Source organism: Artemia franciscana, chromosome 17 (assembly GCF_032884065.1).
Source record: "Artemia franciscana chromosome 17, ASM3288406v1, whole genome shotgun sequence".
Classification (NCBI taxonomy): Eukaryota; Metazoa; Arthropoda; class Branchiopoda; order Anostraca; family Artemiidae; genus Artemia; species Artemia franciscana.
Window position 1 is genome coordinate 42,732,047 of NC_088879.1, and position 17,371 is coordinate 42,749,417.

Sequence of the window (17,371 nt, forward strand, 5' to 3'; positions counted from 1 at the left end):
GTAATTTCTGTTCGTTTCAAGTTTTAATGTCGCTCCTTACTTTCATTTAAAAAAAACTTGTTTTTTTTTGTTTAATAAACGCAAAGGGGAGCATGTTTAAAGTACATTAAGACAGTTTTTGGGAGGAGGCAAGCCTTCTTCAATTTTTTGTTTGGAATTGGGGAGGAATTTTCCTACGATCCTCCCACAGCGGTGTATACTACAATTTTTATTTCTTTTGTTCCTATTTTCTGAGAAGCTTCACTGCTAGTATTACAAGTGATACTCTTCTTTTTAGAAAATAAGGTCAAGATTCAAACCTATCGATCTAATGATTTGATGACCTTGCCAACGTTTCCAGTCCCAGAATGTCATTTGAGTTTTTTATTATTTAAATTGGTGCATGGAATCCTCACCTGAGGCGAGAATGTCCACGGAGCATTTTGTATTTTGGTCCCGAGTTGAGCGTCTGGTTCCCAGAATTTGACTTTAGATACTTCTAGAGTTTAGTTCCAGAATTTGGATACTTTTCGCCAAACGTAAGTGAAATCTATAATATAAATCGCGTCGTATTTTTTTAAACTTTGATTTCTTATAAAATTTTCACGAATAATCTTTACAATCTTAAGGTCCAGAGAGCGAGTTAAGGGCATAATATTCTCTAGGATTTTGCACCTAAGCAGAACTATCTGAGCTCATGTATGAGAAGAAAGTAAGTTTCATAGAGGGAAAAAGAGTCATGGACCAGCTCCTGGTCAAGTTCTAGTATCCTGTTGTGGGTTATGTAGTTGCCAAATTGAACAACTCCATAAAAACAACCAACACGAGGAATAATGGCCGAAACAAAAGGTTTGCCAGTGTGTTGGGACAGCTAATTCTTTGTGATTCCACTTTAGCACGTAAATATTCAGAGAAGCCATTTCCAATGTCTCGTTTAATTTCCAATGTCTGAATCTCTTTCGTTATTCTGGGGAATTATTAGTGCGCCCAGATGGATAAGAGACACTGTATCCTGCCCCCTCCCCTGGAAGACCACAAGGGAGAGAATCTTGTATTTTGGCCCTCATTTGTGCGTCGTATTTCAAGAAGTTGGACGTCTATTCTTATTCATAGAATTTGCAAAAGGAAAGTGAAGTTTGTTTTATGTATTTCCTCCAAGTTTTTTTTTTTTTTTTTATTATTGGTCACATCCCCCCGAATAATTCTCTGCAATTTTAAATCCAGATGGGTCATGTATGTTATGTTTCCTAAAGCTTCGCATTCAAAGGTGGGCGATCTAAGCTTCTGTCTAAGAAGAATGTATGTTTGCTTGAGGGAAATTTTGTCAGGGACAAAATTTCACGCCAAGCCCAGCACTTTTCGCAATGGTCTTGTGTTAGTTACGCCGTTGCAAAATTCATCAGAACTATAAGAATAACCAATAAAGAAGTCAAAAATGAAGATACGGTTCAGGCTTTGATATTGACTATAAAAATAACTTGGTCAAAACTATAAAAGTAACCAATAAAAGACGTTGAAAATAAATTTACGGCACTGGTTTTGATTTTGACTATAAACATAAACTGATCAAAACTTTAAAAATAACTAAGAAATATGTCGAAATGAAGATATGGTGCTGGTTTTGAACTTTACTATAAACGACTCAAAACTATAAAAATAACCAATAAAAGAAGTTGAGAGTGAAAACACGGTGCAGGCTTTGATTTTGACTATATAAAAGTAAAACAGTCAAAACTATAAAAATAAACAATAAAAGAAGTTGAAAATGAAGATACTGTGCAGGTTTTGAATTTGACTATAACCATAAACTGATCAAAACTTTAAAAATGATCAATAAAAGAAGTTGAAAATGAAGATTCAGTGCAGGCTTTGATTTTGACTACAAAAATAAACCAGTCAAAACTATAAAAATAACCAATAAAACAAGTTGAAAATGAAAATATTGTGCAGGTCTTGAATTTGACTATAACCACAAACTAATCAAACTTTAACAAGAACCAATAAAAGAAATCGAGAGTGAAGAGACGGTGCAGGCTTTGATTTTGACCATAAAAATAAACTGGTCAAAACTATAAAAGTAACCAAAAAGAAGTTGAAAGTGAAAATACTGTGCAGGTTTTGAACTTGACTGTAACCATAAACTGTAAGTAGGTGTGGGTAGTCCTACAAAATAAACGGTTAACATTGACATTTATTTTAGCCAAAAAGACTTTCCCACAGCAAAGCGGCGTTTTCATTCATTTTTGGTTCAAAACAGAAATTCTAGCAAAGACGTCCAAAATGCTATTGTGTGACAATTCTGAGATAGTTAATTGATTTAGAATTATCAAAAATCTAAACGCATTTTGAGCCTCAAGTTTCTGAGGCAGTATTGCCGTATGGTAGCGTATTCGTTCTTAAAGCTGCAGGAAGTGCTGGGAAGTACTTCAAGTACAACTTAAGTACAAAATCAAGGTACTTGAGTTTTACTTAAGTACATTTTTCATGGAGTACTTAATACTTAAGTAAAATAAATAGGTACTTGAAGCTCTCAAGTACCAATAAATTCTTAAGTACTTCAGTACTCTCTCAAGTACATTCCGCTTCAATGGAATGCCTTTTTTTTTTACAGAAAGGATTTTTCAAAAAAAGGAATTTCAAGACTCAAAAGTAGTAGGATTTCAGGATTTTGCAAAAAATTGTTTGAAAAAAATTTTCTGAAAGAAAAATGTTTCTTTGATAGCACTTACTCGACAGTCAAAAGCCTTCAGAAAGAACTGATGAAGCTCAAGCAGTATGTGAAGCACACTGCTCCATTGGTTAGTGCATTACCAGACGGTGTTGAGCGGCGGTTTAGCTTTCTGGGGGGGGGGCTCCTTCCAAACTCTGCAAAGACTACGCCCTCGCAACATGCAGCACGCCACGAACAAAATATACCCCAACAGCTGGAAAGAAGCAGCTGCAACAATGTTGGTTGAGGAGGCTAAAAGGATGAGAACAAACGATCTTGATGACGACAAGTCCAGCCACTTGTCAGGTGATAGTTTCTAGGAATTCTCAGAAGATGAGAGCGATTCATCACAGTCTAACTCTGCAGTTAACAAAGTGAAGATAGAGGTTTTGGAGTTTCTAGGAGACAAACGGAGGGACCTTTGAGTTCTTAAGGATTACCCTCATGTGCGGCAAGTTTTCAAAACTACTACTATGTATTGCCATCTTCAGCTGTTGAAAGACTTTTTTCAACTGCAGTATCCATTTGGTCTCCACGAAGGAATTTGCTAGGAGACCACAGGTTCGAATGCTTAGCAATGCTAAAAGCAAATTCCCAGTACCAGTATCTCCACCAGAAGACAAATCATTAACCTTGAGTAAGGGAGGCTACACTTTTTTCAATGTTTCTTGACCTAGAACAGTGCGATTCAGACTAAATGGAAAAAGAAGAAAACACCCGTTGAAGAATTCCTAGAACTACCTAGAATCCCGTAATTAGGTACTTTGGTAGACTGTTGGATGACTTTCGTCAAGTGGATACATGTGATACTGTTACTGTTTAAAACTAACGTTCAAAGAAGCAGAGCTCTACTGTCTTTCGTGGTGTTTAATTATTTCTTTAAACTGCATTTTGCCTTTATTATGCGACTTTGTTTTATTTCCGCTATACGACTAGATATGACTGAGCTAGAATTGGTGCTAGTAGAGTTGTACTTAAGTAGTACTTGAAGTAATACTTAAATACAAGTTCTATACTTAAAACTCAAGTACTACTTAAGTACAATTGTGGTCTGGTACTTAATACTTGATACTTAAGTACAAAAATTGGAAGTACTTAATACTTCATACTTAAGTACGAATTTGAAGTACTTTTCACCACACCGGCTGCAGGTATTCTTACGAAACAGAAGGTTAACATAGACATTTTTTTTAGCCAAAAAAGATTGTCCCACAGCAAAAACGCTCTTCCAGTAAAAAATGCAAAATTCTTTAGTGTTGCTTGTAGGAGCTTTTTAAAACGTGAACTAAAGCGTAAATAAAACTATACCTCTAATAACAACTCTCTCCCTCTGGAATTGTTTGCTAGGATGGGCTAGCCACATATTGTCATGGTGGTGTGAATATGCATATTCTTGGCTCAAAGAAACGCGGTATTTTCATTAAAACCTCTCAGATATAATTGAATGTGAAATTGTGTGTCTTTTTCTTGCAGGTTCGTCTAAAAGAGTAATAGATCAGAAATACCTCTTAATATGGCTTAAATTTATCTCTAATAACAACCCTCTCCTCTGGAATTCATTGCTAGGGTTCCCACCTTTCTTTAATTCATGATTCTTTTTGGATATGATTTATCCTTTATAATCTTTTCTCACGTTTTGTTTTTGTTTGTTGTGTTTTATTTGCTTTTTCTGTGTTTCAATAATGCTTGTAAATTTGTTTTTATTAATACAATTTGTATGTATAATAAAGTTTGTATCTTGTAGATTTCCTGTTCCAGGCTAAAACTTCAATGCGTAATCATTTATGTAATGAAATATCTAATTCCAATGCTATGTAACATCTGCTATGTAACTTAACCTATCTAGGTCACGTTGGGAAAATAATAATGCTGTAATATGCAGGTGTATCTAACAGAGCAAACATCGAAAGCAATGGGATGCTTGTGGTGTCATGTGGAAAGGGTTGGAAACATGCAAACCTTTTAATTGCTCTAGTATGCGGGATCTGGCGATTCTCCTTGCGTGCAATAGGTTATCATGTAGAAGCATTCCTCGAATCAAAATATTATGAATAGTTTGCTGGTCCTGATGGTTAAAGCTCACATCTGGTCATTTGGGAAATATCTGGTCTTAAATTCGAATCCTAAAGTGGACAAAAATCTTTAGATAATAAACGTTCACTGAGAAAAAACATCATGAAAAAAATGAAGTCTCAAAAAAGGCCCTTGAAAGAAATGAAATCCCAAACGAAAAACCACCTTGAAAGAAAAATTAAATGCTGAAGAAAAATAAAATCCTGAAGAAAACAAAAGAAAAATCTTAAAGTATTATGTACCACCCGTATGTGCATCGTCATTACGTAACACTCCTCGCGTGTGCCCCCTAAGGCTACAACTGGGGATTCCCGTTTAACTTCTTGACACTAAACCAGACCTATTAGATAACATCCAAAAGTAAACAAAATTTATTATGTGACAATCAAATCCTATTACATAACAACCAAAAGTAAACACTCTCTACGATGTAGGTATATTATAGCGTCACATGTGCGCTAAAGTATTGCACAAGACCCAGGTGTGCGTAATAACATATTGAGGGGCTAGCAGCTTTGGGTTTAGCCCCTATGGCTGCGTTTCCAGATAAGAAGAGCTTCCACACAAAAGTTTTTATTTCGACTATATATTAGTGAGGGGTTTCCGACTTTTGGACGTCAAAGGTACTCCCTTAGATATCCATTTTTCAGGCTCTGTGATTCTAGGATACGATACCGTAACTCTTAGACGTCGAATTCTATTTTTTGGGTCCCAAACCTTGGATTAGATATCCAAATTTTGAGGGTGTATGCTTGGAGCCCCGTAGTTGGCAATTTTTTGGAATAGACAATTTAAGAAATAACATATTTTTGACTTTACATTTTGGGAAGACTTCAACCCAGGAACTAGTGCAAAGCCTTCTCATCAGAGTATGGGTACGGGTAGGGGAGCAGGGGAGCGATGGATCCCCAGGGAAACAAGAAGATATTCGAAAAATATATAGAAAAAGAATATACTGCTACTTAGATCTTGGTAAAAGTTAAGTTCCTAGTAGTACATGTTCCCACTCTTTTGGATTTACCCGACGGCTCTCGTGTGAGAGCATTCGTGACGGCTCTCATGTGAGAGCATTCGTGACGGCTCTCATGGCTCTCCGTGACGGCTCTCACGCATAGAGAATTGTTTTATTTCAAAAATGCGTATCTGTCAAACACAAGCAACAAATATCTGAAACTGTTCCAGGGATGTTTTGCCAAAATCAAGTGAGAAATAGTGCACGGAGAGCTTTGGAGACGTGTTGGCAACTTGTGTCTTAAACCAAGCAATTTTTCGGACAAAATGAAAAAAAACATATGTATTGAATTTTTTCCTGAGTCCTTACATATAGGCACTAGCTGAGGGTTTCGCTTTGAAGGCTCATGATTTTGGGGGGAGGGAGGGGAGGACAACTTTGAAAAAACTGAAAGTAGTTGATACTTATTGAAATCACAAGGATTAGCAAGGAAAATATAAGATCTCAAAGCTTACTGGGGGCTGTTGCATGCGTTAAAATCAACAGAATCTCATATTAAAAAGGCAGCCTCCAGGGTTTAATCCAATTAGAATCCACTAGACCTAAAATTTATTGCAGACTTCTAGATAAGTAACTAAAAACTACTTTTGTATTTTAATAGTTTGAATTTTATTTTATTGCTCATTTTGAAGTTTAGAAGGGTGTTTAAAACCCTTATTTGCATTACAGGGTCTCATTTGAAAATTTTCTCAAATCGTATATCCACGCAAATTATCAACAATCAAAATGTCAACAATATCGCTATGGTACATTCAACCATGTCAACTCGAATGTTTTCGCAAATTGTCAACAATCAACAAGTCAACAATTCCCTATGGTATTTTCTAAAGAGGCATCTCATATATTTTCGAAAATTCTCAGCAATCAGCAGGTCAACAATTGCCTATAGCATCTTCAAACATGTCAACTCGAATGTTTTCGCAAATTGTCAACAATCAACAAGTCAACAATTCCCTATGGTATTTTCTAAAGAGGCATCTCATATATTTTCGAAAATTCTCAGCAATCAGCAGGTCAACAATTGCCTATAGCATCTTCAAACATGTCAACTCGAATGTTTTCGCAAATTGTCAACAATCAACAAGTCAACAATTCCCTATGGTATTTTCTAAAGAGGAATCTCATATATTTTCGAAAATTCTCAGCAATCAGCAGGTCAACAATTGCCTATAGCATCTTCAAACATGTCAACTCGAATGTTTTCGCAAATTGTCAACAATCAACAAGTCAACAATTCCTTGTGGTATTTTCTAAAGAGGCATCTCATATATTTTCGAAAATTCTCAGCAATCAGCAGGTCAACAATTGCCTATAGCATCTTCAAACATGTCAACTCGAATGTTTTCGCAAATTGTCAACAATCAACAAGTCAACAATTCCCTATGGTATTTTCTAAAGAGGCATCTCATATATTTTCGAAAATTCTCAGCAATCAGCAGGTCAACAATTGCCTATAGCATCTTCAAACATGTCAACTCGAATGTTTTCGCAAATTGTCAACAATCAACAAGTCAACAATTCCCTATGGTATTTTTAAAAAGGGATCTCGTATATTTTTGAAAATTCTCAGCAATCAGCAAACCAAAAATTGCCTATAGCATATTCAAACATGTCAGCTCATATTTCACAAACATTTTAACGTAAAGAGCAAGGTACTAAGGAGGGGGTAACTCCCTCATATACATACTAACAACCAAAAGAAAAACCTGAGAAAATTGCGGTTCAAACAGTTCGTGGTAACGAACTGTAAGTAAGGAGCGACCTAGCTCAATAGTAATCGAAACTCTAAAAACGAGTTTAAAAAAAGGACTTTGATACCAATAAATATAATAAAAAATTGGCTTATGCTTATTTCAAATATATAAATTCCATTAAGTTTAGTTTTACCCATTAACGGTTACGAGTCTTAGAAAATTTTCATGATTTTCGGGAAAAAGGGGAAAACACCTCTAAAAGTTAAATGATCTTAATGAAAATCATACCATCTTCATAGTATCAGAGAACTGTACTGTATAGGTCTCAAGCTCGTATCTGCAAAAATTTGGAATTTTGTATTTTTTGCCAGAAGGAAGACCACGGATGCGTATTTATTTGTTTTTGTTTTTTTTTTTCTCTCTCTCTAGGGACGATTGTATCAACCCAGTAGTCCTAGAATAAGAGGGTTCATTCGAACGAAAGTAAAAGTTCTAGTGCCCTTTTTTAAGTGACAAAAAAATGGAGGGCAACTAGGCCACCCCCCCCGCCACTTTTTCCACAAAATGGTCCGATCAAAACTTTTTAGATAGCCATTTTGTTCATCATAGTTGAAAGGCCCAATAACTGTGCATTTGGGTAGAACTTGACCCTCTCCCCCACAGCCACAGGGGAAAGGTCTTTAAGTTGTAAAATTTGCCCGTTGTTTACACATAATATATTATTGGGATAATTTTTGTCACTCGACAGTTTTTTTGAAATTGTTTTTAAATTCTTAGGTATTATGGCCCGTGGTTTGTTCTTTACTTTGTTAATAACCATGATTATTTAGGTAATTAAGACAGGCCTCTTCACTAATTAAGATGAGGCATAACAAAAATAAAAAAGCGCCACCTATTTTCAGTTTTTGTAAAATTTCTTGTGTAACATAACACCTTTTGGTTTACTGCAGATAAATTAGTAGCAGCGGCTAGGGTGTTAAAAACACATCTTTGCCGTGTTTGTTTTTTTATGTCAAATTGTATATGAGAATGTTTCGTAATAAAATTTCATTTGCGAGAAAGATTTTCCGTCTTGGTTGTAAATCATTTGGCGGATAATTCCACTTGAAAACTTGTAACAAATACACATTGATGAAGACATAAAAACCTGCAAAATCGGGTAAGATCCCGTTTGAACTTAAAGCAAAACATTGTGGGATGAGTAATAAAACGAGCAAATAAAAGTTCAAACAGGGATAAGTTTTTTTAGTAGAGAGTGAAAAACAGATACAAAAAGTTCTTGATATATTGACTACATACATCAGTGATCGTCATAGCCAATAAAATGAAGTATTACAATTAAAGCAAGCTACATTTATACTGAATAAAATAATGTTGGTTTAAATTATTCATCATAGAATACAGAAATCATACAGAAAATATTTTACTCTGCATAACATAGCTTGTTTTAATTGTAATACGTTAGTGTATCTGTAGAGACTGTTTGCTGTTCTAAATGGGGTAAAAGTAGAAATGTTTTTTTTTTTTCTAAAAAATCTATAAATATAAGTAAAAATGAGGAGGGCGAAGCGGATTGTGCTTTGCGTAACTTATTTTTTTTTAATCATTTTCCTCAACTCGGTGACTTTTTTTCATTTATAATAATAATCATTTATTATTAATAATTTATTGTCACCCTCTTTACATAACAAAGAGACGTTAAGAGGAGTGTGAACAAAAAGAAAAAGAAAAAAGAAAATGAGACTGACAAAAATTACGCACACACACTGACAACTTAACTATACACTTTTAACTTCAATTAGTTTTACATCTATATCATGTAGAGCTTAATCTGTTTTGCGCCCCTCGTTTTTACTTATATCTATAGATTCTCGAAGAAAAAAATACTCCACTTTTTAGTCCATTTCGATAAGGAGCTATAAATAAAATCATTTTATTCATCTTAGTATTGAAGGGATATTCTGTTACCTGTTTAGAATTGCTATTGGTCTGAAAAGACAGTAAAGCAGTATCTAGTCTTTTATGCATCCTTTGGATGACTAATCTTGAAAAAATGTGTAAGTACTAAAATTCTGAGGCAAATTTAGTATACTTATGATATACCGAGGTTTTCCTTTGTCCAGTAGTATGCACACACTGGGGCCGATCTGTGAGCCCTGCCAAGTTGTGTCCAGCTGGTACTCACAAAGGATAGACACTGGTGCTCACCAAGGGAACAACCCTTTACATACCGTTTATTAAAATGGCCAAACTTTTATTCTGATTTAATGAAAATCGAAAGACAAGTGAGACCCTAGCGTAGAAGCACCGATGTTATAAAGATGTAAACAGCGGCTCAAACACACAGGCATAGAGATAGAGAGAGAGAGAGAGAGAAGAGAAAACAAAAAAACATGTACAAGTCGGGCACAAACGAACACAGGAATAGAACTCAGATAACCTGGTATAGCTCAGTTAAGATAACCAGTTACGAACTCAGAAAGCCAATAGAACTCAGAAAAACCCAAATAACCAGAGTCAATGCGCTAGCTCAAGCTTATTAAAGATCTATGTGGATTTTTTTTTTTTTTTTTTTTTTTTTTTTTTTTTTTTTTTTTTTTTTTTTTTTTTTTTTTTTTTACGTTTTCACGTAGAACAAACATTCATAAGGAAGTTGCAAGAAGGCTTATTTTATGGTATATTCTGAGAACTGTCCTTTATGCAGCCTATATGCCCGTGGGTGCCCCTTTAGGTTTAAGAAATTTAACAAAATTTCAAGATAGGGTAAGTTTTCATCGTAACACCATAAATTAGGTATCATTTTCATAGTCCACACTGCCTTTCTATGGTGAACAAATCAAAAAAATAAATAAGTCAAAAATACGTCAAAATACGTCGTATATGTGGAGAAATAGGACCAACCAAATATACAACTATAAACTCAACATTTCCTTGTAATTTCCTTTGGAAAAAGACACGGAAGACTTTGCTACCTTCATGGGAAATTTATTTTACATTCAGTAAAGATTAAAGATGAAAAATTACATCAAGGCTTTGAATGAACTTTGTCATTGAACTCTCTCCAAAAATGTAGGGAATAACCCGGAAGTTCATTATTTTTTGAATGACCCGAAAGTTAATTATTTTGTTTTGTATAAATATGTTAGTTTCAATTTTAACACTTGAGTATTTCTGCTGATGACAATCGCTGTTTATCATATATGATATGTGATAGAAATATCTAGACTTTTTTACTTGTTTTTCTATCTAAATAAGTGGATTTATTCCCATTTGAACGTTTATTTGTTCGAGATAGGGTAAGAACTTCCAATTATGCAGCAGTCCATTCCATAGCAGATTTTTCATAGATATATTTTTAGCTCATGTTACAAATATCACCCACAAAAATGTGAGTAATTAAATTTAATCTAGTCACTTTTATTTTCCAGGAATGATTATGAAAATATGGGAAAAATTGAAATTTCGGAATCAACTCGGTTATACTGACTGCCGAAAGCACCCTTTACTTTATATTAATAAAAATAAAATTCAGAAAATTACAGGGTGATTAAAACAATTAGATTGTTTCTTTGAAAGTCTGCACCGGGGGTAAGTGTCCCCTCTGTCCCACCTCTAAAATCACCTCTGCAGACTACTTGAAAAAAATCACCAGGAAAAGGTAAACAAGTTCTAGTACAGAGAATAGGAGAGACTGCTGTCTTACGCTTTCGCGGTAAAAAGTGTGCTTTAATTCCATTGGTTTATTCTTGTGATATTTTTCCGCAAACGAATCATTTTCCCTTATTTCTTCATAGATGAAGAGCATTTTAAAAACCTCATCGGTGTGTCAACCACATTTACTTGGGAACTTACATCAAAAATTTTGCGCACGATGAGCGTATATTATTCAATTCCTAGTTGGTTCTTTTGAATGAAATTTCAAACCAGTAAAAGGAAGGAAAAGTTTTTAAGTCGCAAGATTTCTTACAAGCAAGCTCTCTGTTCCTATGTGGTACCGGACTTTAAAGTTGACAAGATGTAATAATTTTTATCTGAACAAATTAATAATTTTGTAATTTAATTTATGTCAATTTGAGTAGATTTAATAGTCAAATCTTATATTTCCAGGGACTGAGAATGAGGTCGGCATCCCTGCTAGCGCTACTCTCTGTAGTGCTTTTAGCCTTTGCCCGAACTGCTTATTGTGATGAAGGCGAATCCGAGGCGATGATCGGTAAGACAGCCTTGTTTAGAATATTAGCTGTTGAGTAACCAATTTGACCAAGTCCATAAGAAATAAACTTTGAACGAAACTTTTAAAAAGGATATCCATTATTGTATTTCCAAAAGTTAAAGCGAATCTAATCATAACTAAAAGGGAGACTTTTCGAATCCAGTATATTTACACCTTCTTAAATGTTGTTCGCATTCTTAGAACTATACCTATAAGTTTGACTTAGGGTGGGGTGGGGGGGTGAAACCCGCATTAGCCTTCTAGAGCGTGGCAGAGGCTGTGGCCTCTGTTGCATTTTCACATAGTTTTCTATCCTGTTTGTTAGTAGGGAACATGCCTAAAAGCCATATGAAGAGCGTAAATATAAGTTTTCTCAATTACTGTAGATACAATATTTTGTATTTATTTTGTGTAAAGGAAAAATAAAACATTATAGCTATTCTATAGTATTTAGTAAATGTTTGTGAAGCGACTGTTCTCTTCGCAACTGTTGCTTCAATCCTCGAACATATATTTCCGACTAAACGCTCAAAAAGCCAAAATTCTGCTCACCTTTTAAGTTAAAACTTTAAATGTAAAGAAAATTCATTTTTCATATGAAAATAAAGGGTGTCTTAAAAACATAAAATGAGCAGATAATACATATTTTGAGAGTCTCTGCCCCCCCCCTTTAACTATTCAGTTTAAAGGGTTTCAGAGGCAACGCAGTAGTGCTGTCTATAGTAAAAAGCCACAAAGTGTTCAATGTTTTTTTTTCTAGTGGCGCTTTACACAGAAGTACCTCTCAGAAGTAGTTCTACAGAAGGGGTTTGTATAAACTTCGGAGGGGGCTCATCTAATTGGAAAAAGGAAGCTCTAGTGCCCTTTTTTAGAGACAAAAGTGATCGGAGGGCAACTATAACCCCCATGGGGTGATATACGACGAATCTGTGTTATCAACAGATGCGTTGCCATCATGATCAAGGAGCATAGACTGAAATGGTAGGGCCATGTCTTACGGAGGCCAACAGACTACTTGCCTAGCCGAATCCTTATAGCTGAGACACGTAACTCATGGAAGAGACGCCAAGAAGGACAGTGTAAAAGCTGGGGAAACTTTGTTAAATCGGACCTTGAACATATTGCGGGTTTCAGAAAGTTTGGTCACAGATGGACAACTCAATGGCTCCCATTTGTAAAGCAGCTGGCAGTAGGCCAAACTACGTGGTTCAAACAGGTCTCGAATATCTTTGATAACGGGTAAGATGGGAACCCCTTATTCCCACCACAAGTACAAGTAAATATCGCCCCCAAACCAGGGCACTTCGTATCGAAGGAGTTGTCGTAGAAACTTCGAAAAGGACTCATTCGATTAAAAATTGAAAGGGCTAGTGGCCCTTTTAATAGTTGAAAGTGATTGGAGGGCAACTAAACCCCCTCCCGCGCCCATCAATTCCCCAAACAAATTCAGTTAAAATTTTGAGATAGTTATTTTATACAACGCAGTTAAAAGATCTAGAAATAATGTCTTTGAGGATTACACTCTCCCTCCACAGCCCTTAGCGCAAAGGTTGTAAGTTATGCTCCGAGGGCACATATTGCTTTTATGGAAAGGGTGGTGGTAAAAATCCGGAATGGGTGGCTTTGATTGGAAATCGGATGTCCTAGTGCCCTTTTTTTTTTACTCAAAGTGATCGGAGAGCAGCCTCCCCCCACGTCATATTTTCCACAAATGCATCCGACAGAAATTTTGAGATGGACTTTTGTGTAGAAATAGTCGCATATAATAAAGACTTAGAAATAGGTCTTTGGGGTTGACAGAATCCCCCCGAGTCTAGGGGTAATGCTGCAAGTTATGCCCCAAGGGTATATAAGGTTTTTATGAAATGGGTGGTCGTTTAAACTTTAGAAGAGGCTAATTTGATTGGAAATGTATAGTTTTACTTCCCTTTTAAGAGTTAAACATTATGGAATGCAACTAGACCCCCCCCCCCTCCGCGACATCCTTTTTTCTCGAAACCTATTCAATTGAAATTGTTAGATCGCCCTTTTTGTAATGGATATTTTGACGAGACGGAGACAATTTCCGGGTGTCGTAGTCGTAGTAGCAAATTATAGGTGTTGTAGTAACAAATTATAGCACTTAAGATGTGTTGATAGGCATTACTGTCTTTATTAAAATGAGAATGACTTTGTTCAAAATAAAATACCCAAGACCCTAGTTCTCAAATGGAATTTTTTTATTGTTTTCCTTTTTTCTCTCATGAATAGACCATTAGCCGCTTTAGCCCATCTCTGGCGGTGCACATGACCTATAGTCTCTGTTTGTGTTTTTGTTATCTCTACCCTCTCCCTCCTCTAAAATCCTACTTATTATCCTGGTATAGATTAGCCATAGATTCTTCCCCTCCTCGCCCTCAGAAAATGTATACAAAATGAAATTCGAAAAAATATATAAAGGAGATGATCTAATCCTTTATTTGTTGACAACAGATGTGCCACAAATAAACTTCAAACTGTCAGAGTCTTAAAATTAATTACTTTTTAATTTCACTGAATGAATATATATCTGTCAGAATGAAACTTTAAATGATCACGATTTACGGAGACCTAAGTTTACAGGATTCTATGAAAAAACGTTAAGTATTTCTGCGCTGCAATGAGGGACGACACGTGTCAACCTTTTCCTTACCAGTTTGTCTGCAGGAACATCTAACCCCAATGCCAAATAATTGTAAAAAATAAATCAAAAGGAAATCCGTCTTGAAACCTAAGTTCGCGATACCGAAATGGATTCCATTTATTTTTTTAACGTCTTTACTATACCGAGTCAGTCTAGCTAAAAGAAAAAGCTCGTATTCAACATTAATTACAATATTTGCGTAGCGCAAATAATATTGAATGGTTAGTGCTTTATTTTATTTGTATTAACTGAATAAGAGAATTAAATAGGCTAATTTTACTATTATAACACATGCGTGATGAAGATCATCCAAAGTTTATACAACTATCTCTTTTATAAAAAATCTTATACTTTATCTCTGGGAGACTCGCATAACTTAGAGCCCTTACCCTAGGGGCTCTGAGGGTTTTTGTCAACTTTGGATGCATCGTTTTTGGTCCTTTGGACTATTTTGAACAAACTGGCTATCTCAAAATTTTGGTCCGTAGTATATTGGAGGAAAAGGGCGTTGGAGAGGGGCTAGTTACTCTCTAATCACTTTTGGCTCTTAAAAATGAAGCTAGAAGTTTTGATTTCGATCCTAATGAGACCGCTCCAAAGTGTAAAAGACCTTTTCTTCCAAAAAAAAAACAAAATCTATATATATAAAAATAAGTTGTTTGTTTGTGTGTCTGTCTGTCTGTCCGCATATGACGTCTGAATTATTTCATCATATACCAATTCAAAAACGAATGTATTCAAGCCGAAGTAGCTGAGTTGGTAAAGCGTTATGTTCCAGGTTCTAGGTCCGAGAGGTTCAAGGTTCGAACCTTGGCTTTAGCATTAATACAAAAGAAGAAAAAAAACTAAAAGGTAAAAACTAAAAAAGCTAAAAAACTAAAAAAGAACTAAAAAAAGGTTAAAAACTAAAAAAGAAAAAAAAATAAAAAAAGGAAAAAACTACAAAAAAAAACTAAAAACTAATAAAAACAACTAAAAAAAAAAACTAAAAAACTAAAAACTGAAAAAGAAAAAAAAGCTAAAAAAAAGGAAAAAAACTGAAAAATAAAGGAGAAAAAGAAAACTAAAAACCGCGACACAGGGAATATAAATGACGACCGGGACACTCAAAGAGAAATTACAGACTGGGACACTGGGACACAAATAACGACCGGGAGATATAAATGACGACCGGGACACTTAAAGATACATTACAGACCGGGACACAAATGACGACCGGGACACAGGGAATATAAATGACGACTGGGACGCTCAAAGAGAAATTACAGACTGGGACACTGGGACACAAATGACGACCAGGATACTGGGAATATAAATGACGACCGGGACACAGTGACACAACTACAAGGGGGATGCTGGGGACACAGGGAATGTTCGATTAGCAATCACCATCAACAAAGCTCAAGGGCAATCATTAGAATAATGAGGTATAGATTTGAATACAGATTGTTTTTCCCATGGACAATTTTATGTTGCATGTTCAAGAGTCGGTAAACCTGACAATCTATTTATATGCAGAGACAATGGGACATCGAAGAATGTTGTATATTCGCAAGTTTTCCATAGTTAAAATATATATATATATATATATATATATATATATATATATATATATATATATATATATATATATATATATATATATATATATATATATATATATATATATATCACAGGTCGGACACAGGGACACAACTATAATGGCGCGTAACTAATATGGCGCGTAACGACTTACGCGCGCGGGGGGGGGGGGGGTCTTGGGGTTGGCGCGAAGCGCCCCCACAAACTAGGTGTTGGGGTGACGCGAAGCGCCACCCCAACAGCTAGTATACATTAAAAATGAGCAACTAGCATAGCTTACAGCCCTTACCCCGGGGGCCGGGGAGTTTTCGACCCCAGATTTCGACCCTATGACTATTTCGAACAAATGGCTATTTTAAAAATTTGACTGGATACATTTGGAGAAAAGAGGATGTGGGGGGAGGAGGAGATGGCTGCACTCCGATTACTATTTACTTCTAAAAAGAAGAGATCAGAATTTTCGATTTCCAATCAAACAGGCCCCCTCCAAAGTTTATACGATCACCCCTTCCATAAAAACCTTATATGTTAACAATGGATTGCATTACTTACAACGCTTGTCTCCGGGTTGTGGGGGTTTTGTCAACCCTGGAGGCATAGTTATTTGACCTTTGGAAAGTTTTGAACAAAATGGCTATCTCACAATTTTGATCAGTTGCATTGGTGTAAAAGAGGGCGTGGGGGTGATATTTACTTGTACTTATAATTGTGGCGGGAATAAGGGGTTTCCACCTTGCCCTTTATCAAGGATCCTCGAGACCTGTTTGAACCACGTAGTTCGGTCTACTGCCAGCTGCTTTGCAAATGGGAGCCATTGAGTTGTCCATCTGTGACCAAACTTTCTCAACCTCCCAATATGTTCAAGGTCTAATATAACAAAGTTCCATCAGCTTTTCTGCTGTCCACCTTGGCATCTCTTCCATGAGTTACGTGGCTCAGCTAGTAGGATTCGGCGAGGCAAGTAGTTTGTTGGCCTCCGTAAGACACGGCCCTGCCATTTCAGTCGACGCTCCTTGATCGTGATGGCAACACATCTCTTGATACTACAGATTCGTCATATATGACCTCAGCAGCATGCTCAGGTCACAGAATCCTAGGAATAATATTCTGACATCGATCCAGCAGGACCATTGAGAGAAGTTTTCCAGGGACTTATGGCGGATTTGTTCCGCGGTAATTCGAGCAGTCGCTTCTAGAGCCTTTTCTCTTCCATAAGGGAATAATGACACCCATTCACCAATCCTTGGGAATTGGAATTCTGTTAAAGAGATTTGGGAAATATCTAGAGGTGAAAAAAGCTGAGGGGCTAAGTTGCAGTGCTGATTTGATTACTATTTCAATCGTCAGTACCAAAATGACGCAGTTACACAAATAGGGAACGCCTCGTGTCAGTCGTCCTTTCAGAAGTTAAATCAGCTAAATTTTTCACTATGCTAGTCGACGTGAC

The 17,371-nt window shown here is 36.0% G+C and overlaps 1 protein-coding gene across 2 annotated transcripts in view; it reads left to right on the forward strand.

The window, feature by feature from the left end:
* The first annotated feature begins 288 nt into the window (after positions 1-288).
* Positions 289-17,371, forward strand: part of LOC136038270 (fibrinogen-binding protein-like) — a 29,417-nt gene continuing 12,334 nt past the window's right edge. For both annotated transcript variants that reach the window (XM_065721390.1, XM_065721388.1), the window contains exons 1-2: positions 289-518; positions 11,576-11,681. In XM_065721390.1, the coding sequence (XP_065577462.1) occupies positions 11,585-11,681 (97 nt within the window). In that variant the 5' untranslated portion in view covers positions 289-518; positions 11,576-11,584. The remainder of the gene's footprint in view (positions 519-11,575; positions 11,682-17,371) is intronic.